At 40.4% G+C, this 26,197-nt stretch overlaps 1 protein-coding gene across 29 annotated transcripts in view; it reads right to left on the reverse strand.

Annotated features, from left to right (window-relative positions):
- TMEM164 (transmembrane protein 164) overlaps positions 1–26,197 on the reverse strand; it is a 161,407-nt gene that overhangs the window by 67,341 nt on the left and 67,869 nt on the right. For 11 of the 29 annotated variants that reach the window (XR_009538467.1, XR_009538472.1, XR_009538469.1 and 8 more), the window contains 3 exons: positions 17,942–17,991; positions 12,248–12,308; positions 10,603–10,764 (listed from right to left, as the gene is read on the reverse strand). Coding sequence is in view for 18 of the 29 variants with exons in the window: in XM_060137747.1 (XP_059993730.1) it covers positions 10,603–10,764; positions 12,248–12,308; positions 17,942–17,991 (273 nt within the window). In the remaining 11 variants the exon portion in view is untranslated. The other 18 variants (XR_009538473.1, XM_060137745.1, XM_060137743.1 and 15 more) reach the window with 5 other exon arrangements.

Genomic DNA, 26,197 nt, shown 5'->3' on the forward strand with positions numbered 1-26,197 from the left:
AGTAGAGCTTGGAGATGGACTCCAGGTCAGTTCGTCACACTTATACATCTTCTTCTTGCTGGCTAGAACACTTGGCCATTACCACTGTCACAAATATTCTGTCAGCTTTTTTTGTTTCTGTGTAGGATACTGTACTAAGTTACCTTAGTTGGTAACAACCTGGGGCAATATGGCAAGTGTTATGGGTTTGATTCTCTTTCAGGTCAGTTAATTTCATTAAATTTAGTCCACACACATTAGTCCCTTAGTGCGTGTCTAATATCGTTCCTGGTGCTATAGAGAAAAGGAGATCAATATAATTAAGACCTAGTATTTGCCTTCAAGAAGCTGACAATCGAAAAAAAAAAAAAAAAAAAAAAAGAAGCTGACAATCGTATTGAGAAGCCAAGAAATAAAATAACTAGAGGAAATGTATTATAATGGTTAAGAACTTGGTTTGGAATCAAACCTACATTCAAATCCCAGCTCTACCATTTACTGGCTGAGTTGACTCTGGACAAATCACTTAAAATATGTGATTCAGAAACTTCCCTGGTGGTCCAGTGGTTAAGACTCTGCGCTTCCACTGCAGGGGGCATGGGTTTGATCCCTGGTCAGGGAACTAAGATCCTGCATGCCCCACGGCATGGCCAAATAAATAAATAAATAATAAAATTTTCAAAAATAAAGAAAAATATATGTGATTCTGTCTCCTCAGTAATAAAATGGGGCTAATAACAGTATCAACTAAAAGAGTTGTTGAGAGAATTTAATGAGGTAAGACCATGTAAAGTGATCAACATAGTGCCTAGGACATAGTAAGCACTCAATACATGATAACTATTATAATCCTTAATAAAGCAAGGTAAATGAATATCACATTATTATTCACAATGACAAATGAAGTTATTAAAAAACCCTCATCAAATGACATATTTGAATTTAGCACTTGATTATAACCAAGAATCAGAAGACATGGAACAGATAAAGTTCTCTGAGTGCCTGGAAAGGAAAATTCATAGAACGAAATTCTCAAAGGAAATTATAAAATATTTTGAACTGGACAAAAATTAAAATACGATATGCCCAAATGGGTGAGATGCTTATAACATGAAATTCTTATATTAGGAAAAAAGTATGGTCTCAGAGCAGTAACCCAAGATTCCACCTTAAGAATCCAAAAACAAGAAGAGCAAAATAAACCCAAAGCAAGCAGAAAGAATGAAATAATAAAGAGCAGAAATCAATGAAAGTAAAAACAAAAACAATAGAGAAAAATCAATGAAATCAAAAGCTTGCCTTTGAAAAAGGCAATATAATTGAGAAACCACTAGGCAGAATGACATGGATAAAAAGAGAGAATGCAAAAGTTATCAATATCAGGAAGGAAAGAAGGGATATCACTACAGTCCCTCAGGAATTAAAAGGATAATAAGGATATACTATGAATATTTCTATGCACATAATTCAAGAACTTAGAACAAAATGGAGAATTTCCTCTAAAACCACAAACCACTAAAACTCACCAAAGATGAAATAGATAACCTGCACAGTCCAAACCTTGCCATTTGGGACAACATGGATGGACCTTGAGGGGATCATGCTGAGTGAGGTAAGTCAGAAAGAGAAAGACAAATTACTGCATGATCTCAATTATATGTAGAATCTAAAACAAACAAATAAACAAAATAACAAACTCATAGATTCGAAGAACAGACTGGTGGTTGCCGGAGGGCAGGGGGTTGGGGGTGGGTGAAATGGGTGAAGGTGGTCAAAAGGTACAAACTTCCAGTTATAAAAGAAATAAGTCATGGGGATGTAATGTACAGCGTGGTGATGACAGGTATTGTACTGTGCTATTTGAAAGTTGCTAAGAGGGCATATCTTAAAAATTCTCATCATAAGAAAAAAATATGCAACTATCTGTGGTGATGGATATTAACCAGACTTATTGTGGTGATCATTTCACAATATATACAAATATCAAATCATTATGTTATATACCTGAAAGTAATATAATGTTATATGTCAAGTATATCTCAAAAAAAAAGAATCTGTAAAAAAAAAAAAATCTGTGAAAAAAAAGAATCTGTAAAAAAAAAATCTGTACAAAAAAAAAGAATCTGTAAAAAAAAAATCTTCTGAATAAGACTCAGATGGCTTCAGTGATCAATTCTACCAAGTATTTATACAACCTGGTCCAGAAAATACAACAGAAGCAAAGCATTTCTCAACTCATTTTATGAGGCTATTATTACCCAGATACAAAACCTGGGGGGCAGGGGGAGGGGAGGTGGGAGGAGGAGGAAGAAGAGGAGGAGGTGGAAAACTAAAACTAAACCAATATCCCTCATGAACACAGACCCTAAAACCCTCAGTAAAATGTTAGCAAATCTAATGCAGCAGTATAAAAAGAACACTACTCTACGACTAAGTGGGGTTTGTCCTGGTAATGAAAGGTTGGCTCAGTATCTGAAATTCAATTAATGAATTCTACCAAATTAACTGTGTAAAGAATAAAAAAGTATATGATCATATCAACTGATACAGAAAAGGCATTTGTCAAAATTCAACATCTATTTATGATAACAAAAATACCAACAAACTAGCAATAGGAGGGAACTTCCTCAACCTGATAAAGGACATCTAAAAATTACTATGCCCAAAATCATACTTAATGATACCGAATGCTCTCCCCATTAACATCAGGATCAAGATGAGGGTGCCCACTCTCAGCACTCCAATTCAACACCATGCCAGTAGTCTTAGCCAGTGAAATAAGGTAACAAAAATAATAGAGATTGGAAAGGAAGAAATAATACTATCTCTGTTTGCAAAGAATTATTATATTTATAGAAAATCCCAAGGAATCAACAGGAAAGTTCCTAAAACTAATATATGATTTTAGCAAGGCTGCAGGATTGCAAGGTCAACACACAAACATCAATAACATTTCTACACAATAGTGGTGTAAAACTGGAAACCAAATTTTTAAAAATATATACTATTTACATTATCTTCCCCAAAACTGTAATACTTAGGTATAAATCTAACAATATACGTACAGAATCTGTACACTGAGAACTGCAAAAGGCTGATTAAAGAAATCAGAGATCTAACAAATAAAAAGACATACCATGTTCAAGGATTAAAGCGCTCATCATAAGAAAGATGTCAATTCTTGCCAAAATTATCTATAGATTCAATGCAATTCTGATCAAAATCTCAGCAGGATATTTTGTAGATACAGGCCAACTGACTCTACAATGTGTATGAAAGGGCAAAGAAAGAATAGCTAAAATAATTTTGAAAACGTAGAAGGTAGATGAAAGAATCACACTACCTGACTGTAAGCCTTATTATATAAAATTATAGCAATCAAAACAATGCAATCTGGCCAAGAAAAGACAGATCAAGCGATGAAACAGAATAGCCCAGAAATAGACCCACACTGATAGATTTTGATTTGATTTGATTTTTCATCAGATTTGATTTTTCATCAGATTTGGAGGCCAGAAGGCAGTGGGGCAATGGGCAGATATATATTCAAAGTGCTAAACAGGGGCTTCCCTGGTGGCGCAGTGGTTGGGAGTCCGCCTGCCGATGCAGGGGACACGGGTTCGTGCCCTGGTCTGGGAAGATCCCACATGCCGCAGAGCCATGGCAGCTGAGCCTGCGCGTCTGGAGCCTGTGCTCCGCAGCGGGAGAGGCCACAACAGTGAGGCCCATGTACCAAAAAAAAAAAAAAAAACAAAAAAAACCAAAGTGCTAAACAGGTGTGTGTTGGAGGGGGGTGCTTGTCAACCAAGAATCCTATATCCAACAAAGCTATCCTTCAAAATTGAGAGAGAAATTAAAGACATTTCCAGAAAAGCAAAAACTGAGGGAGTTTGTTATGACTTGACCTGCCCTGCAAGAAATGCTAAAGGAAGTCCTGCAGGTTGAAATGAAAGAACACCAGACAGTAACCCAAAGCTGTATGAAGAAATAAAGATCTCAGTAAAGGAAAATACATGGGCAATTATAAAAGCTAGTACTAGTGTAACAGCAGTTTGTAACTCTAATTTTGTCTACATGATTTAAGAGATTAATATATTTTTAAAAACACAATTATTAGTCTAAAAGTTAGTGTTACTGTAACTTTGGTTTGTAATTCCACATTTTGTTTTCTACATAATTTAAGAGACTAATGCATTTAAATAGATTAAGTTTGGAGGCATACATGTATAAAGATATAATTTTGTGACATCACTAACTGAAAGGGGTAGGGATGAAACCGTAAAGGAGCGGAGTTTTGTATATTATTGAAATTAAGCTAATAAATTCAATATAAAATGTTATAACTTTAGGATGCTAAATGTAATCCCCATGATAACCACCAAGAAAATTGTTGGAGAATATATGCAAAAAGAAATGATTAGAGTATTAAATTGTTACACTACCAAAAAAAATCAGCTAAACACAAAAGAGGACACTAATGCACGGAATGAGTGACAGAAAGTTATAAAGCATATAGAAAACAAATAGCAAAATGACAGAAGCCCCTGCTTATTAGTACTAACTTTAAATGTAAATGGATTAAACTCTCCAATCAAAAGAGATTGGCAGAAAGGATTAAAAAGAAAATATGATCCAACTGTATGCTGTCTACAAGAGACGTACTTTAGATCCGAAGACAGAAGTAGGTTGAAAGTGAAAGGATAGAAAAAGATATTCCATGCAAATGGTAACCAAGAGAGCAGAGGTGGCTATAATAATATCAGACAAAATAAACCATCAATCAAAAGAGTTTACAGGACTTCCCTGGTGGCGCAGTGGTTAACAATCCACCTGCCAGTGCAAGGGACACAGGTTTGATCTCTGGTCTGGGAAGACCCCACATGCCACGGAGCAACTAAGCCCGTGCGCCACAACTACTAAGTCTGCACTCTAGAGCCCACGCACCGCAACTACTGAAGCCCACACGTTCTAGGGCCCGCACACCACAACTACTGAGCCTGCGTGCTGCAACTATTGAAGCCCGCGCACCTAGAGCCCATGCTCTGCAACAAGAGAAGCCACCGCAATGAGAAGCCTGCGCACCGCAACAAAGAGTTGCCCCCACTTGCCACAACTAGAGAAAGCCTGCGTACTGCAACGAAGACCCAACACAGCCAAAAAATAAATAAAAATTTATAAATAAATAAATAAATGTCTGCCCAAATAAAAAGAGTTTATAAGACAAGGAAGAAAATTATTTACTAGTAAAAGGTTCAATACAGCAAGAAGATATGACAATTATAAACATGTTGGTACCTGATAACAGACCATCAAAATATCTGAAGAAAAAATGACCAAGTTGATGGTAGAAATAGACAGTTCTACAATAATTGTTGGAGACTTCAATACTCTACTCTCAGTAACAGATAGAACAGTCAGACAGAAGAAAAGCAAGAAATTAGAGGACTTGAACAGCACAAGAAACCAACTAGATCTAACAAACATATAGAGAACACTTTACGCAACAACAACAAAATTCACGTTCTCTCAAGTGCATTTGGGACATTTCCCAGATAGACCATATGTTAGGTGGCAAACTAAGCTTTAACAGATGTTAAAAGATAGATATTACACAAAATATCTTCTCTAACCATAACAGGATGAAGTTAGAAATCATTAACAGAAGTACAGTTGACCCTTGAACAACACGGGCAGGGGGTGGTTTAGGAGCACCAATACCCCAAGCAGCAGATATCTGCATATAACTCTATAGTTGGCCCTCCATATCCGAAGTTCCACGTTCACAGATTTAACCAACCGCAGATTGTACAGTACTGTAGTATTTATTGAAAAAAATCTGTGTATAAGTGGACCCATGCAGTACAAACCCATGCTGTTCAAGGGTCGACTGAAAAATGGGAAAATTCACAAATTTGTGAAAATTAAATACATTCTTAAACAATCAGTGGATCAAAAAAGAAATCACAAGGGAAAGTAGAAAATAAAATGCAAATCAAAATCATAATAAGATACTATCTCACACCATTAGAACGACTACTACCCAAAACAGAAAACAACGAATGTTGGCAAAGATATGGACAAATTGGAACTCTTATACACTGTTGGTGGGAATGTAAAATGGTACAGCTGCTGTGTAAAACAGTATGGCAGTTCTTCAAAAAATTAAAAATAGAATTACTATATGATCCAGCAATTCCAATTCTGGGCATATACCCAAAAGAATTGAAAGCAGGGGTTCTCTGGGATATTTGTACACTGATGTTCATAGCAGCATTATTTACAATAGCTAAAACATGGACGCAACCCAAGTGTCCATCAACAGGTGAATGGATAAACAAAATATGCTATATACAGACAATGAAATGTCACTCTGCCTTAGACATTGTGACACATGCTACAACAGGGATGAACCTTGAGGACATTTTGCTAAGTGAAGTAAGCCAGTCACAAAAGAACAAATACTGTATGATTCCACTTGTATGAGGTACCTATCTAGAGTAGTCAAAATCGTAAAGACAGAAATGCTGGTTGCCAGGGACTGGAGATAGGAGGTAATGGGATTTATTGCTTAATGGGTACAGAGTTTCAGTTTTTGCAAAATGAAAAGAGTTCTGGAGATGGATGGTGGTGACGGTTGCACAGCAACATAAATGTACTTAATGCCACTGACCCCGTACACTTTAAAAATGGTTAAGATGTTACATTTTACGTTGTGTATTTTATCATAATAAAAAAAGATCTCATAGAACTGTATGCCAAAAAGTCAACTCTACTGTATGATAATTAAATAAAATTCAAAAATATATGAGAAGCAAAACACTCAACTCTCCCAGCCTCAGCTTTTCCACCTACAAAATAAGTGATCCTAGATTCTAAGCCTTTCAAATAGTGCTTTTTCCCTCTAGTTTTAACACTAAAATTTTCCAACATACATAAAAGTATAAAAATAATATAAAAGGAACCTCTGCGTCCAGCATCCCACTTTAATAAATTTGAACATTACTGATTTAGCTGAAGTTCCATGTAACCTTCCTGAATACCATTCATCTCCTCGACTCCCTAACCAGATGGAGCCTTTATTCTGAAGGAGTTCGAGTCCTTCCTATGTTTTTTTTTTTTCTTTGCGGTACACGGGCCTCTCACTGTTGTGGCCTCTCCCGTTGCAGAGCACAGGCTCCGGTCGCGCAGGCTCAGCGGCCATGGCTCACGGGCCCAGCCGCTCCGCGGCATGTGGGATCTTCCCGGACCGGGGCACGAACCCGTGTCCCCTGCATCGGCAGGCGGACTCTCAACCACTGTGCCACCAGGGAACCCCCTTCCTATGTTTTTATACATTATTACATTTGTATATATCCACAAACTATATACCTTGTTGTTTCATGTCTATCCCATTAAATAAATGATAAATGATATACTCTGTGTGTGTGTGTGTGTGTGTGTGTGTGTACATGCATATCCATCCCCTTCTGCAAATTACGTTTCATTCAACATGGCTTCTTCTAATTGTCCATGTTAACACACTCAGTCTGTTTTTCACTGCTGTATATTATTCAATTATATGAATATATTACAAGTTATTTATACATTGTCATGTTGATTGACGTCTGGATCGACTTTTTTCCCTTCAGCCAGGAACTACGTTAAGATTTGCTTTCTGTAATTTGTATTATAAAAACAATAGATATATTTCTATCATCCCAGAGCCTAGGGTCCTTCCACTCTACTTCTGTTTCCGTAAGCCCTTGGTCTCAGAGTATATACGTTTTGCCTGCTGTGTGAGGCCCCACAGCACAAGCCTGTCATGTAGCAGGGAATGCAGTTAGGATCTTACATCTTTGAACTCACTTATCAGAAAGCATGCCAAAAGCCGCTGAATCTAGGTGGAGGTCATAACCGTGCTTGGTGTACCGCCCTGTTCACCTTTCCAAAGGTTTGAAAAATTTCAGAATAAAAGTTGGAAAATAAAAAAAAACAAGTAAAGAAAACCAAACAAGTACAACAGGAAGGCTTGGCTGGCTTTGCCTGTGGGCACGAAGATAAACTTCCTGGTTGCAACTGGTGGTTTCCCACTTCCTTGTTCTGGACCAAATGGGGCTACACAACTGCAGGGGCTCCAAAACCTTTCTTCCTGTGAATTTCATGAAGTTGGCCCAAGGCCCAATCTGGAAAGTGCCCAACTAATGAAAAGGGTTACTTCTCCAAAGGCAGTTTTCATTCTGAAATTCTACTTATCTGCATGAAAGCAATTTTCCTTCCCTGGGATCCTAATTCTAACAGTTAGGTTAGTACACAGATGGTGAAGCCTAAGGACAAGGATAATTCTATATATTATTAACACCTATTGATTACTGAGTCTATGTTAGGTTTCACGCTAAGAGATTAACATGGATCATCTCTCATCTAATTGTCACCACCAAAGAAGTAGTTACTATTCATATCCTTCTTTGACAAACGAGGAAATAGATGCTAAGATTTAAGCCTTGCTCCGAAGGCTTAAGAAATAGCAGAACTATAACCTGAAGCCATCTACTTCCACTGCTCTCAAGATTCCACAAATCACATCTATCCAACAAACCAAATGTCGAATAACAGGGCACGGTTTAAATACATATTATGTCCATTCAAATGATGAAATACTATGCAGTCATTAGAAATCATGTTTAGAAGAATATTTAATGACACTGGGAAACAATCATAGCATATTAACTTTTACTATATTACAAAGTAGCATGTATAAAATAATCCCAATTTTGTTTTTCATAATGGGCATATATACACAGAAGACTGGGAGGAAATTATACCAACATATTAATGGAGGAATTATCACTTATTCTTATTTTCTTCTCTATTGTTCTGTAACGCTTGATGTTTTCCTTATAGTGACTGGATTACTTTTATAATGAGAATGAAATGTCTATTTTTTCTTTTCTTTTTTTTTCCTTTCTCTCTCTCTCTCTCTCTCTCTCTCTTATTTTTTTTGGCCACACCGTGCGGCATGCAGGATCTTAGTTCCCCGACCTGAGATTGAATCCGTGCTCCCAGCAGTGGAAGTGCAGAATCCTAACTACTAGATCGCCAGGGAATTCCCCCTACTTTTTCATTACCCACTGAACAGCTCCTACATAGCTTACCCAAACCTTATCTACTATCCTGTACTGTTTTTCCCTCCTGGAATTACTTTTGCCCAATAATTAGCACAGTAGATTCTGAACTTTGCTTCCAAAAGGATTAGGTGTGCTGACAAAGTACAAAGAGGCCCAAAACGATCAGTCCCCGCTCCTCTGCTGAGAACTCCTTTTCATGCTTCCCCAGATGGGAAAGGTCATCTGTATCTCCGGCCTTGCTTTTACCGGGAAAATGTGTACGTTCAAGCACATGTTGAAAGCAGAACAGCCCAACGAGGGAGAAAAAAAGGACAAAAGCAGTCCCTGCTCCAAAAGCCTTCAGAGAGACTTCCAGGAGAGAATTTGGGGAGATGAAAATACTGAATCAGAATCTGTGGGTCAGGGACTTCCCTGGTGGCACAGTGGTTAAGAATCTGCCTGCCAATGCAGGGGACACGGGTTCAAGCCCTGGTCTGGGAAGATCCTGCATGCCATGGAGCAACTAAACCCATGCGTCACAACTACTGAGCCTGTGTGCTGCAACTACTGAAGCCTGTGCACTCTGGGGCCCATGCTCCACAACAAGAGAAACCACCGCAATGAGAAGCTCGCACACCGCAACGAAGAGTAGCCACTTGCCACAACTAGAGAAAGCCCGCATGCAGCAATGAAGACCCAACACAGCCAAAAGTAAATAAAATTTAAAAAAAAAGAAAGAAAGAGACTGTGGTCTAAGACTGTAGAAGTCAAAAATTCCCAGGAGAGAACAAAATTGAATATGTACACGTGGGGAGAAAGGCTGCTTCTGCTGTGTATGGAAGGGGAGGGGAGACCCGTGAACAATCTGAAAGCTTCTTCCCTCTTCCATGCATTAAGGGAGAATATGTATAGTTGCAGGCAGCAACGTGGCAGTGGCTCAGAGGACCGCAGACACCAGAGCAGCTTCCGTATCAGAAAGGAAATCGGTGTCCTTGAATTGCTGTTTATTTACTACGGATTTTAGGTTTCCAGTATCTTTCCCTTTGAAATCTACAGCATTCATATGTACGGCTTCCTCTCCCATGCCAAGAACAGTCTTAATAAAGCTGCCCAGGTCAGAGACAGTCTCTCAAACACCCTTTTCAGTCATGAGTCCAAAGCTAGACCAAAAAGCAGCTACCTCTGAGGTGAAGATGCCAAAAGGCTGCTCCTTTGGGGCTTCCAGAGCAGCGGGTCTGTTGAGCACTAGGAGAGGGGGTGCTGAGACGGCGAAACCATTAAGACAGCAGCTTCAGCCTGAGCCCACCTCATGAACTCAGGACAGTCCTAGAGATACGAGTCTCCCTGGGGAGAAGACTGCTGTTTAAAAATTTGAGTGTATAATAAATGGGATCTAGAGAAAGAGAGGGTCACGGGGCTACTGAACTCTCATGATACCATGTGGCCCCAAGGCCAACAGGGCATCAGTCTTGCAACGCCAAGGTCACATGTCAGACTGTCGTTAATTGCCCTCACGCACCCCCATGCTTCCCTCACCTACCTTGGCTCACACCCGGCCTCCAGACCTCTTTCCATCCAGCAATGCACCCCTGCTCTCTGTAGCACAGATGAAATTTCATCTCATCTCCTTCAAAAGCCTCTCCAGATTGAGTCAGCAGACACTCATGACCAAATAATACTGCTTGCATCACAGGTCCACTCCCTTCCATGGGTACATGAAAATAAGCAGATTTAAGGGGTTCAGCGTTGGGAGGTGGGGGTGCCCGTACCCTACACTTCCTGAGGCAGAGGATGTAAATCAGCTCTGGGCTATGCACTTTTCTTACCTGGGGTGGGGTAGGGGAAGAGTTCTCTGCCACGGGTGCTCACAAGACAGCTGAGTTGACTGATTACAACCCAAAGCTAGTCACTCCCTTTTCCTCCATCTATTCCTTCAAAATACCCCAGCTCAGAGACGGGAACGTTCCAAAAGGCTGGCTTCTCGACGAGGTTCCTAGGCCCTTGTGAAACCAAGAATCCCATCGTTTTCTAAAGCCAGTTTTCAGCTTGCTTTTCGGCATCCTGGCTGCTAAGAGGCTACTGGCACTCAGAGCCCTCTATGGTGGCGGGATCCATGGAGACGGGGAAGGGGGAGTGAAAGCTAGCTACCAAGCGATGACGACCTCTTCCTTCCAACAGAGAGCACGAAACTCCGAGCTACCCAGCGCTGCCCAAGGCTGCCCTGGCCATGCCTGCAGTTCACATGACTGGTGGGCCTTCAGCTTCAGATGGGGCACGACCATATACATGGATCTGGATATGCTAACTCTGCTCTAAGAACAGCATTAAACACACCAGAGACCTGCTTCCCCCAGGGAGATGGGAGGCCACGGTTAGACTTCAGTCTCTTTCCAGGTCTTAGAAACGCTGAGGGCTGCCAAGGCTAGAGCTGGGAAGTTGGAGAATGTTTTCCACACCACTGAGAGAAATGTGGCTTGGGGTCCTGAGAGCAGCGTTGTTTCCAGAGGTGAAGGGCCCAGGTCTCCAGCTGACAAGTAAATCCTAATGGCACAAGAATCTTGGAAAGGAGGTGCAGCAACAGCTGACTCAGACGAGCGGCTGTTCCTTTTTATCCAGTGAACCTGGATAAACTAGGATAAACTAGAAACTAGGAGTTTCTAGCCTTGGGAAGAGACCAGATCATCTACAGGAAGCATCGCCAGCCGCCAAGAAGGAGGGACTGGCTGGCTTTTCGGTTGCATCTGATATGAACACTTTTGACAGCTGCAGAGGTTCCCCAAGCCTCGGGGGGAGAAAATCCCCGCTCTGATCCTTATGCCAGAAAGTGTGACTATAAACTCTGGGTATCTCTATCCCTAAAGAGCATGGGATGATATCACCAGGATGAACTGCAGCTTTCCAGAACCCCACCCCACTCCAACTATGATATTCCTTTTAAATACTCGAGAAATCTGCCTCACTGCCTTTGAGCTTTGAGCAAAGTCCCTGTACACATGGAATTTCCTCTTCCCTCCTCCTCTCTTTCTGTGTGCTAGACCGAATGGCTCTAAACGCAGGGTCAGCAAAATATGGTCCTCCTGTTACGTTTGGGTCAGGAGGGGGGTGATTTGTGTGGTGAAATACACATAATATCAAATTTACCATCTTAACCATTTTTAAGTGTATAGTTCAGTGGCATTAAGTACCTTCACAGTGTTGTGCAACCATCACTGTCATCCGTCTCCAGAACTTTTTCGACCAGTCCTCCTGTTTTTGAAAAGTTTTATGGGAACACAGCCAAACTCATTTGTATACATACAGTACTGTCTATGCTGCTTTCATGCTACAACAACAGGTATGTAGTTAAAACACAGATCACATCACCTACAACATCTAAAACATTTATTATCTGGCCCTTCATAGAAAAAGGTTGCCGACCACTACCCTAAACCAAAATATAGGGAATTCCTTGGCAGTCCAGTAGTTAGGACTCTGCGCTTTCACTGCCAAGGGTGTGGGTTCGATCCCTGGTCGGGGAACTAAGATCCCGCAAGCTGCACAGCGCGGCCAAAAATTAAAATACATATATATTTATACACACACACACATATATACATACATACACACACACTGGATTTCTAGTTTAAAATAGCATTTGCTTAACCACCACTAACACAGCCTCTCCCAGCTTTCCACTGAAATACCTATCAAGATACAGAAAATGAGAAAACTCCTCCAAATTACTGAAAACTTAGACTAATGGCCATCTTGTTACAATTATCTGGAAGAAATCTCCATTAACAATAAACCTAAGGCTGAAATGAGAAAAAAACAACCTGGGGCCAATTCGTGCAGCAGAAACCTGAAACGAGATAGTAAAACACTGAGACCTTACGCCACTGTCAGCCCCATGGCTTAGCAATGGAGAGTTCATCTAGGAACCAGCAAACTGGACGGCCATGCCTCCACTACAGGGCTACTGTTTGCAAGGAAAACCAACAACTCCCAAAGCTGGTCTATATCCATTTGGAGACTCCTCCCACACACCGAAAGGGCTGAAGTGATGGCTTTGGTACTGTCACACTGCATTCTGGGAGTGGGAGACTTCACAAGTAAAACTCAGGGACCAATGCATGTTGGAGGCTGTAGTTTTTCACATACTTTATATGTTCAGCGTGTCAGAGAATCTAGTAGTAGGACTAAGCAATTCTATATGCGTCTAGCAGAACCCACCAGATGAAGCCGCTAGACACTGGGAAATGGGTTGGAAGCTCTGTGCATCAAACTGGCCACCAGGAGTGGAGCTGAGAAGGGGTTCTAACCAATACCAAAGAGAACATGAGGATACTCAAATGAAATCCACGTGCCCTGTGTCTTGAACAAAGAATAAATCAATCTTCCTTCTAATATGCATAAACATACCCCCAAAGACAGCATGCTTCCTATGAAAACCTCTAGCAGCAGAAGGGAAATGTGTATCATTCTGAAGACTTGGAGGAAGCACAAAAGTCTACATTTAGTGTCTGAACCAGAAGAAATATTTTAGAAGATGGCATCCTCAAGAGAACACAAGAAAACATGGACTCTGTGAAACAGGTATAGAAAGCCACTGGAATCAAAACATATTGAGAAGGAAAGACACCAAACTGGAGTGAAGAGAAAGCTCAGCAAGCCAAGGAAGAATTACAAAGAAATATTGTTGCAGCAGAATTAAATTTCACATTGGAGATGGCAAAGAGCAGAATCTACCAAATTCATAGTATGGTGGTCAGATCTGAACCTCTCCCAAGTGTGCAGAGGAAAAGGAAAGCTGACCTTAGAAATCCAACAAAGGTTGTTATTAGGAAATCTATTAATGTAACGCACCAAATGGGAAGGTCAAAGGAGAAAACCCAAATGAACCTCTCAATAGATTCTCAAAAAGCGTTAGGTAAATTCAGCAACCATTCCTGATTTTAAAAGGGGGGGGTTGATAACTTAAGAATAAATTCTTTAACATTATAAAGGATGTTTAATCTTAACCAACAAACAACATGAGAGTCAACAGAGAAAACACTAGGAACATTTCCACTAAAATCAGAAACAAGGCAAGAATTCCGGCCAGTACTACTATTATTTAACATCGTCCTGGAAGTTCTAGTTAATACAATCAGACTTGAAAAAAGTTGCTCTTTGAAGGGAGATAAAGTTATCATATGGAAGTTGATACTATTAATTTCCAAAATAATCCAAGTGAAGCAGCTGAAAAACTACTAAAAGAGTTAAGCATGGTGGCCAAATATAAAATAAACATATAAAAAAATCAAAATCTTTCCTATGTACCAGTAACAATTAGTTTGAAAATATAATAAATAAATGATACCACAAACGACAAACTGTCCAGGAATGACGTTGATGAGAAATCTGCGGGATACACCATCCACACACACACCCTAGAATAAATTAAGAAATCTACCATATGTCTTTTCCCGGATAGAGAGACTCACTATGGTAATGACATTAATGAAATTTTAGATTTAAAGTAATTCCAATCAAAATGACAGTATTTGGAGGAAGAGTCTGACAAAAACATTTTAAGTTCATTTGGAAGGAAAAAATGGTTCGGACTAGCTATGAAAAAAGTGTGAGTAAAGGAACAGTCTGGGAAGAATGGTGAAGAGAAATCTGGCCTGCTGGCTGTTACAAATACAAGAGTCTGAAATTGGTGGCAAACTCAGCAGAGACGTCGATGGGATAGTATAACAAGCCACCCAAATAAACCCTAGTTTATCAAAAGCATTTGGTAAAATACAGAACCATTTCCGTTTAAAATATCTCCAAGTAAATGTGGAGACTATTTAAATATAATAGACTATTTGACAAATACCAACAGCAAATATGGAGGAACACCATTTCTATTTGAAATTAGTTATAGACAGAGTGGCCCACCAGCATCATTTTTATTTAACGCTGTCTTTGAGTTTCTAGCAAAAACAGAAGAAAATGAAATAAATGATATAACCATTGGAAAGAAAAGATAAAACTAAAATAAAAGTTACCAGAACTAACAAAACAATTAGGTAAGATAGCTAGATATAAAAACTATTTTTAAAATTAATAAACTTTTTCTATTCTAGCAAGAGGCATTTAGGAACGGAAAGGAGGATAGTATTCCACTCATAACAAACAAAAAAGTCCCTAAATCTTTAAGAATGAATGTATCAAGAAAGGCATAAAACAAGATCTGAGCAGATGGAAAGAAATGCCATTTCTTAGACAAAAAGAGCTATAGGTTTTAAAAAATCAATTCTTACAAAACTGAAATATAAATTTAATGCAATTCTAATTAGAATCCCAATAGGGTGGGGTTGGGAGGGCTGAATAAGTGATATTAAAATGTGCAGAAAAGAAAAAATACCGAAGAATAGCCAAGAAAAATATTATTGAATCTAATGTAATCCAATCAACATGATTTAGGTACACAAATAGACACACAGATGAAACAGAACAGAGACTCCATAAATGGATCCTCGTATATAAAAAGTTTGATGACACAAAGATAGCAGTTCAGTTCACAGGGGAGAGTAAGGATTACTTAACATATTACGCTACTGTCACTGGTTATCCATCTTTGAGAAAACAGTCTTAACAAAGACTGGGAACCCAGAAGCTCTAAGAAAATAATCATATTTGGATATGAAAAAGATTATGTGGAAAAATATACCATCAGTAAAGTCAATACATACAGATTTGGGGAAGATATCTATAATAAAGATGGTAGACCAAGGGCCAATATCCAAAATATACAAAGAGGGCTTACAGGTTAAGAAAAATATAAATAACCCCTAGGAAATGGGCAGATAATATGAACAGATAATTCAAAGAGAAAATCCAATTGGACCAAAAGAGAGAGAGAGAGAGAGAGAGACAAAACCAAAATGCATTAGTAGCCAAGGAAATACATCCATTAAGTTGTCAGAATTATAAAAGAACCATAAAACCTTATGCTAGTAGGGATGTGAAACAAACAATAATCTCATATGTTACATATAAAAGGGAAAAGTGAATTATAACAGCCTGTTTTTGTAAAGCAATATGGAAACAAATATTTATTTATATATAAACATTTGTGTCTGTGTGTATAAATTGAAAGCACCAGTATATAAGGGCATAAGCACAATGATGTTTAATTCAAGCATCGACTGTAGTGGCCGAAATCTGGAAAGAATGTAAATGTTCATTAGTAGGGGAATAGCTAAATAAATTGTGCATCCATGAAATATTTTCCAGTCTTTTAAAAGAATAAGAGCCATACCAAGAGGCTTTGATAGATTTTCATGAGATGAAAAAAGTAGGATGTGTTAAAGTATATACAGAATTCTATTTTTATAAAACAATTAACAAAAACAGCAAAACATTCCAAAACCCGTGTGTGTGTGTGTGTGTGTGTGTGTGTGTGTGTGTGTGTGTGTGTGTATGCGTGTGTATACCTGTGAGCATGGAGAAAAATATGGAAGGATACATATTGGTTTGGTAATATACAGGGCAAGGAACAAACCAAATAAGGAAAAGGACAGGGTAAAAAGGACCACTATAAAAAAATAAATCCAGCAGTTATATTTATGTATTTTATATGTACAAACACACATAAATTGAATTCAATTTAGAAAAGATACAATAAAAAAAACTAAATGTGGTCTCTGCTTGTTAAACTTTAAAAAAACCAAAAAAGGAAGGCAATAACCAAAATAATCTCTTGGTGGGATTAGGGGTGGTGTTTATTTTCTTCTTTATGTTTCTGCATTTTCTACAATGAGAACTGTTACTCTCATAATAATGAAATAAAACCAATAAATGTGACTTTTAAAACATGCCACTGAAAAATTGAGCCCATTTTGGGAAATCAAGGGGGGAAAACAGGGTTAAATACACCTTCCGCTTAGAAGCTGTCCAAGTAAGAGCTTATGAAATCAGGATCCATTACCCCTCAACCAGCAGAAAGTTATTCACCTTAGGCAAGAGACTAAGTGGCTATTCCAAGGAGCTATCTGAAGCAGCGAATAGGGTATATTTTCCCCTACCTAACACTTAAAAGACTTAACTAAATCAGAAAGCCATTTTTACACCACTCTCAATTATCTAAGGATTGGCTGGGCTCTTTACTTTTTGCCCTCTCTCTCTGGCTTGCAGCCATTTCCCTGCTCAGAAACAGCTCCAAAATGGGGGCCAGAGAAGGGGGAAAGAGACAAAATTAATTGGCTCAATTTAGCTTCTCATTAGCAACTCTAATAAAAGGTTTGATAAATGAGATGGTCACAACTCGTGGTTAAAATGAGGCTTCCGGGACTCTTGAGAATTTCATTTAAGCAAACTTGCCTTCAGACAAACATGATTTGCCTGCAATACACTTTAATGGATCTGATGCTTTTCAATTTTAAAGAAAGTCAGGACTTGTAATAAGGTGATATTTTTCTCTCCTCAATTTAATTTGCACTTTAACAACAAAAAAAACCCCATAAAAACACAAAACAAAGTCCTTCAAAGTATCCTCAGTGGAACAGCAGGACCACAGTACAAAGATTCGCTAAAGGAGGGGAGCTGTCTCAAGAGAAACTTGAGCACACTCAAGAGAAACTTTACGAGGGCGGCAAACTTCCAAGGGGGAATGTCTTGGCCATAAAACACCACCACAAAGAATCGCTAAAAAGGATCTGTCAGGGCCTGACAAAAGCACAAAGGCCAAATCTCCACATACAACATTTGCCTGTTTCATTGGACCCTTGAAGACTTTTGTCCCTTGGGAAGCCCAGACACAAAGCACTGCAGGTTCAAGGTGGTCACAAGCAATGTGTTCATCATCCTTTGTTATCAAACAGACAAGGCAGTTCAGCAATGGCAACAGAAAAACAATCTCCCCTTACTTGAAGACGACGACAGCTCCCGGACATGGAGGGCAGGCCAGGAGAAAGATCTGCAATGGAAAAAAAATTAAGTATGGTTATCAAGAGAAATGCTGGACACAGTGAGACAGTGTTATTTTAATAATAATAATTAATAACCAAACTCTTACACAGAAAATGTAACATAAAAGTCTTTAAAAGACAAGCAGGTGGTGTTCCAAACATGTCTGTGTTTGCACATGCATCTGTGTGTGCCTGTCTGTTCCGGCTGTGTGTGTGTGATGGGGAAGGGGTAGGTCGGGGAGAGAGGGAAAGAGATGGATGAAGAGCGGAAGAAGTAATTGGTGGAGGGGTAGGAGATGGGGAGAGCTTTTCTTAAGCCATTTCAGCCTCTAAAACACTTCCTCTTAACCTCTAGAAGACTCAATTTTTCAATTCTTCAAGTTCAGCACGACACGAGTAGCCAGTATGACAAGCTTTTAACCTAGGACAAGTAAAAATGGATTCTGAGATAGGACAGATACACAAATGCCATCTGGTTTGCCTCCCATGGGGGAAGGTGGGTTAATCAATACCTAGCTTTACCAGATTTAGAAAGAAAAATACAGGATGCCAAGTTAAATTTGAATTTCAAATAAACAATGAACAATGTTTTAGTATAAGTATATCCTGAATAGTGTATGGAACGTACATATACTAAAACATTATTCATTGTTTATCTGAAATTCAAATTTAACTGGACAGCCTGTATTTCATCTGGCAATCCTATCAATATTGCCACCCCCCAGGCCCTCAACCTCCCTTTGATTTTGAAGGGGAGCAGAATTTGCTACCCCAAAGTTTGTTTCTTTGGCATAAGGATTCCTTTAGGCTGGTTGTTTTTAAGAAACAACAGACATAGGAAAAGCTCTGAAAACTGTGTAGAAGTTACCCTTCTGTAAGAGACATCTACACTTATAAGGAAAATCTCCATTTGCTAAGGTGTCTCCCTCTAGGAAAAGAAGGAAGACTTTAAATCTCTAGAAACTCTCAACAATGGAGAAGGCAAGGACCTAAATCTGCCTAACAACCTTACCCTTGTTCACTGTGCTTTTCCTGGTCACCTCCAGGAACTGGTCTCCGCCACCCCTACCCACCAACCAACACTCAACATCTTTCTTTTAACTTTGGCTGAAGATGGTTATTTAAGGTGGTGGATTGGGCCATTTCAGGGAGTTAGTCAGTTTTCCTGAGTCTCCCTCATGCATACAGGAGGTATACATGTTTTTAAACTTCCGCTGTTTTTCTTCTATTATTATTATTTTCTTCTTCACATTTGATTGGTTTGTTTCGAAGCATGACTAAGTGGGTCCTCTTCTAGTCTCCCTGCTCAAACCAAACAAAAAGAACCTGGTCCTTCTAAGAGACCATCAGTTCCATGCTACTTGGTTTGAACTAGGCCTGGGTTACAGCCTTCAAAAACCTACAGCCGTGGCAGTCTGACTGCACCAAAGCACTGGTTCTCAAGAGGGACAAGGAAAGCCCTGCAGAGCACTTATAAAATGTGCAAATTCCTGGGCTCCCCCCATTGGGAATGCTGATTCCAGAAGTTTGGGGTTCCGGGAATCTGCGCATTTTAACAAATGCCCCAGGAGATTCAAACACTCCAGGCAGCCAGATGTGCTGAAGGTTTGATCAAAGACATTCAGGAAAAAAAAAAAAAAGACATTCAGCAGGAGAAGGATTGACAAAAGAATGAAACTCATGTTTATGGAGTTACCTTACCTACAGTGACTTAATGGTGAGGATATACAAAATCATTGATATGTGTCCCTCTCCTGTGGTGAGCATTTATGAGCAGACATTATCTGCATTATGGGCTAGTTTGGCTTTGTCACGAGTATATTCTTTATATTCTGTCCTTCAGTTCTCTCAGAATCTACACTTAAGAGGAAAGGGTACTATAAGGAAAATCACTATAAGTAGAGACACCTGCTTGAATCCCTGCCACGAAGAAGAGAAAGAATGGAAAAGAAAAAGGGTCTTGAAAGGAACACGGCCAGGAGTCCATTACCCACACAATACTTCATCAGAGAACCCCGCCAAGAAAATATCCATCGAGAACATGCCTTTCCCCTGTGGATCAATTTGATTAAAAGTGCAAAACCAATGACAATTGCAGGTCCACAATTCTTTAACTGCAATCGCCAAATCCAAAAAGCTCTAAAAACCAAAAGTCTGTTTTTGGTTTGTTTGGTTTTTTTTCAAAACTAATTTGGTAGCAGATATGACTTGAACTGAGCTGGGGCTACTTATAGACTTTCTTTATTCCATTTATGGTGAGTATACACACATTTTCCACAAAAAAGAATGTATTTTGAATACGGGGTGCTGTCCCAGACCCCACTGGGAGTGTCTGTAAAACACGTTCACTGGGGCTTCCCTGGTGGCACAGTGGTTGAGAATCTGTCTGCCTGTGCAGGGGACGCAGGTTCAAGCCCTGGTCCAGGAAGATCCCACATGCCGTGGAGCAACTAAGCCCATGTGCCACAACTACTGAGCCTGAGCTGTACAGCCCACGAGGCACAAGTACAGAGCCTGCGTGCCACAACTACTGAAGCCCGCGCACCTAGAGCCCGAGCTCCTCAACAAGAGAAGCCACCACAATGAGAAGCCCGCGCACCGCAACGAAGAGTAGCCCCCGCTCGCCACAACTAGAGAAAAGCCCACATGCAGCAACGAAGACCCGACGCAGCCAAAAAAAAAAAAAAACCACGTTCACTGTATTGCCTTTCTAAAATCCAAATAATTCAGACTTATGAAATACATCTGACCTTAATGGTTTGGGACAAGGATTGTCAACTTGGAATTTCAATCATCCAGACATGAACTTAACCCCACTCCTCAACCCCACCTGTCAGGAGCAGTCCAAGAAAGAAACAAAGCTGGTATTCTTTACCACTGTCCCAGCAGTAAAGTTACTCACCGTAGGCAAGGGACCAAGTTGGAGGCTGTACAGAGTTACCCAGCATCAGGCCCATCAAAGGCTACATTCAGAAGCTACAGTATATAGAAAGCAGACAGGGGCCCCTAACCACCTTGGAAAGAATACTTCTAGAGTCACCTAAGAGCCATGCCAGCAGTCTTCCTGAGCTTCTGGAATACCCTAGATACTTCTGGAATACCCTAGATACTTCCAACATGCGAAAACAGAGAAGCAAAAATGCGACACTGGGCCCCACTGTTCACTCTTACTTTTCTATACCCACAGCCAAGAGGAGATAAGCAGATTCTTGGGGGCCAATTTCCCTGTAACTGCTCCACTTGGCTGGTTCTGATCCACGACAGCCCTATGCCAGAGGCCCAGAAACCTACTGAAGAAAGCAAGCCTCCAGTCCCAACTCACTCATGCATCTGATTTCTCTTCAGGTAGCTCTGCTAGTCTTGGCTGGTAACTGAGTTTTCCAACAGTTACTTTCCTGTGGCCATTTCCAACCAGCACGTTGGCCTTCCTCGTCTTGCCTGTCTATTCCCAACACCAGGAGAGAGGGTATCTTTTTCAAGCAACCTTTAAAGCAGATACCTGTAGACACATCAAAAAAGGAGATTTGAAAAATGACCCCAGGGACTTCCCTGGTGGTGCAGTGGTTAAGAATCCGCCTGCCACAGTGGTTAAGAATCTGCCTGCCAATGCAAGGGACACGGGTTCGAGCCCTGGTCCGGGAAGATCCCACATGCTGCAGAGCAACTAAGCCCGTGCACCACAACTACTGAGCCCGTGTGCCACAACTACTGAAGCCTGCATGCCTAGAGCCTGTGCTCTGCAATGAGAAGCCACCGCAATGAGGAGCCCGCGCACCGCAATGAGGAGCCCGCGCACCGCAACAAAGAGTAGCCCCAGCTCGCCACAACTAGAGAAAGCCCGCACTCAGCAACGAAGACCCAACACAGCCAAAAATAAACAAAATTTAAAAAAAAATTTTTTTTAGTTTATATGAAAAAGGATCCCAACTCCATCGTATCTTTTTCCAGTAAACTCACAGTCTCCTCTGGCAACTTCATAGATTTATGACACTAAACCTCTCTGCTTTGTCATGCTGGAGGCATATCCATAATCACCATTAACCAAAGGAGAGGAGTGAAGATAACATGTTAATTCAGAGGCCCAGAGGCCCCCAGCCTTGGCCCGAATATCCCTGCTCTCTTCTTTGATTGGCTGCCAACTGCCTCCAAATTTTGCCGGCGTTTGTTTCAGCCTAGCAGACGGAAGGCTAAACTATCCCTTAAGCTGAAAATAGGGTGGGAAGAGAGGACACTTGGAAGTACAAACAAGGACGGCAGGAAGATGAGAAGGCATCTGAGCACATCCCAGCACCGACTCGGCACTCTGTGTTCATGCTGCCATCCGCCCAGCTGGGCACCTGAAGAAAAGGGCGTGGGCAGGGAGCACACAGAGAGATGCTACAAAGCACTTCCACTTACCCATCGCCTGGGAGGTAAGCAGGGCCTTGCTATGAAATCCCATTTTACAGATGGAGAAACCCAGGGGGAAGGTTCTGACAAGGTTTCTGGCAAGAACCCAGGTCCCCTAACTCCCAGATCAACACGCTTTCCACCTCATACCTGACATGGTCCCGGCCTCACGGGGGCTTCTCTTCTTTAGACTCTAGCCCTGCCCCTAGACCCCCCAACAGAACACATGGTGCCACCGCAGGAGCCCCACACCTGTACCACCACACAAAAATCTACTCCTCACAGGCGAGACATCTCAAAACACAAACCTGCCTGGACAGCAAATTATATTTACGCAGATGGATTTCACAGTCCAGCAGTCTCTAAGGACAGGCTCATCTTAGCTCCAACCTGCTTCATTCCCAGATCTGCTGGGTGCTGGCAGTTCCTGAATCCTTACAGAACTGGACTCTTGTTTGGCTGGGTTTTCCTGGAAAACCCTTCAGGTTCCATTCAAAAACCACGCTTCCCCAGGAGAGAGACTGGCTCTCTAGCATCTTGCCCACAAACTCGAAAATTCAGCTTTTTCCTAAGCACCTAATCTAGGCACCAGCAGCTGTTCCAGTTCATCCTCTACCTCTGAACCACTCTGGTACCAGGTTCCCACCTTCCCTACCCGAGCTCTCAGCATCACTCGACCCACTCCTGTTCCTGTCTCTTGTTCCACAGTCACATCAGCCCCAAGTTCACTGGCATCAATATCCAGCTCCCTGTCAAATTCTGCTCTACCCAAACATTAGATTCAGTAAACCCCCATGGTCATAACGCGGAAAGAAGATAATTTTTGTTCACAGGAGGAAGCGGTAACACTATGAGAGATGTATTTGGGAAGGACAGCCAGTCACCAAGACCATCCTAATTGAAGGGCTAGCCAGGTTAAGCAGTGAAGAGGGATGGGAAAACGAAATGAAAGGGAAAGAGAGTGAGAGAGGGACAGGAGAGTTGTGTTTGGCCTGCAACACAATCTTCCGAGGCCCAGCCCTTGCAGCTCCAATTCTCCTGGCTCCACCGCCTATGAGAGCACCCGACCATTTGGGGGTTCCTAAACAGGAGTGCTTACAAACATTACCCACCATAGCAAAGATCCATTCCTTGGGCTGCCCAAAGTCTGTCCTAGGCTCTGTTCACCAATGTTTATACTCTTGGGTCCTCATCTTCTCTCTCCCTGGACCACTGAAATAATGTTCACTGGCCTCTTGCCTCCAGACACATTGCTGCAAGAGGGATCTATCTAAAATGCAGCTCTGAGCTACCCTTTAAAATCCCTTAATGGCTGGCCAGTAACTACAGGAAAAGCTCAAGTTCCTTAGCATGGCCTCATGCATTGCCCCAAACTGTATCCTGAACATACTCCATGTCATAAACATGCTTCTACAATCTCATTTTCTAATAGCTTCATTTTATTCAATTATATGGATATGCAACAATTTACTCAACCAATCTCCTCCTGTCGCACACGTAAGTTACGTCTAAATTTTCAGATCCTTCTCTATTTAGCCTCCATTTGTAGAATAAGAATTTCTAGGTCTTCAAAGGGAATATACATTTTAAGGCTTTTAACGGATAATTCTAAACTGCCTTCCAGAAAATGTCTTTGAATTTATACTCCCGCCAGCAACATATGAGAATGTGTTTCTGCTACAGCCTGGCCAAATAGGTCATTATCACTTTTTAAAAGGCAAAACACTGAAGGGGAGCAGAATTTGCCACCCCCGAATATGTCTCTTTGGCATAAGGACTATTTTGAGCTGGTTTAAAAAAAAAAAAAAAAAGCAGATACAGGAGAAGCCCTGAAAATCAAGTATATAAGACTCTTTCTGTAAGAGACATTTACATTTATAAAGGAAAACTCCATTTGTAAGGCTGTCTCTCTGTACAAGAGAAGGATGACTCTGAATCTCTAGAAACCCTTATCAATAGAAAAGGCAGCAACTTAAATCTGCATAACAACCTTACCCTTGTTTACTGTGCTTTTCCTGGTCACCTTCAGGAACTGGCTCCCTCCACCCTTTTGTCTTTAGCTGCAGATGATATTTGAGGTGGTGGCTTGGGCCCTTTGACAGAGTTATTCAGTTTTCCTGGGTCTCTCCCATGAACACAGGAGGTATACAAGTTATTAAATGTCTGTTTGTTTTCCTCTTGTTATTCTGTCTTTTATTACAAGGGGATCTCAGACAAGAATTTAGAAGGGTAGAAGGAAAATTAATTTTCCTCCACTACAACACACACACACTCTTTATTGCTTTAATTTGCATGTCTCAGATTACCAGAAATATTAAACTATTTTCTAACATGGTTTTTGGCCAGCCATATTTCTTCTTTGGGGATGTGACCATCTGTGGCCTTGCCTATTTTTCTTTTTTTCTTTTTTTCTTTTTTTTATTTATTTTTTCTTTTTTTATTTTATTTTTTATTTATGCCTATTTTTCTTTTTTTATTTTTCTTTTTCTATGTTCTTTTTCTTATTGGGTTATAAGAGCTATTTACATTTTAATGACATTGAATACAGACTATTTGACATTTACTGCAAATATTTTTCCCATGTTGCCATTGTTGTAGCTCTGGTTACGGTAGTTTCGTATGGAAGTTTTTATATCTTTATGTAATCAGATATACTTGTTATTTCCTCGATGGCTTCTATCTTTGACGCCATGCTTTGAGTCTTTTACAACCCTGGGATTAAAAAAAGAGTCCCCGATTGTTTTCATAATATTTTAAAATTTTAAATCTCCAAATCAAGAAATTGTATCACTGCTAATCCTACTCACTCTTCCATGAGAATGGCCTTCTCATCTTTCTTCTTTTAGCTACCTCTTTTTTACCCTTCAAATAACAAAAGAAAGCATCATTTCCTCGATCCTCCCATTAATTCCTTCTGTTTACCTCTTTCTGAGAAATTACCATTTTTGTCAGTATAAGGAGCTGACAAAGAGCCTTCTCTCAAGAATTTAGACAAAAGGGAAATTGGAGTACCTGCTAACAAACCCTCAGGCTTCAAAAATCAACATACGATAGATTTAAAAGACTGCAAATTCATTTTAAAGCCAGAATGTTCCCAGACTTGAAAGACCACATTGTAACCTGTTTGAATTATACCCAAAGAAAGAACGGGGTTGGCCAACGACTGAGGTATAGAAAAAGGAGAGTCACAAAGGCATATGTACTTGGTAGTGTCCACATCCAAGCACTATCCAGGGACCAGAGAACCTTAGCTTAAAAACATCAAGTTTTCTGGTCCCACTGCCAAATTCATCCCTATTAAGAGAATGGAAGCAGGATAGGGAGCATTGCTAAGTGGTTAAGATTATGGGCTTTAGAGTTAAGACAGACTCGGGTCCACATGCTGGCTCTGCCACTCACCAGCACTGTAACCTTGGACAACAGACTGGAGGAATTTTCAACTCTAAAATAGGGATAAAAATAGCACCTATGTCTCACGAGGTTTTGGAGAGGATCAAACGAGATAAAGCAATCAAAGCACTTGGCACAATGTCTAGCACATAGCTAGCACTCAAGACATAGTAGCTATAATTATTCTGATCTCAAAAGAAAATCCATCCCTACTGTGAGCTACATCAGCAAGAGCTTAGATTAAACTTCCAATTCATCTAACTACACTTGTTCTATTTCCATGCTTGTACTATAATGTGCTAATATATTACTTGGCTTCCCTTGTCCAGCTGCCTACAAGGAGAGAATCCTTAAACACTCGAGACTCAGTTTCCTCGTCTGTCAGATGAGAATTACACTAGTACTATCTCATAGGGTAGAGGTGAAGATTAAAGC

Source organism: Lagenorhynchus albirostris, chromosome X (assembly GCF_949774975.1).
Source record: "Lagenorhynchus albirostris chromosome X, mLagAlb1.1, whole genome shotgun sequence".
Lineage (NCBI taxonomy): Eukaryota > Metazoa > Chordata > Mammalia > Artiodactyla > Delphinidae > Lagenorhynchus > Lagenorhynchus albirostris.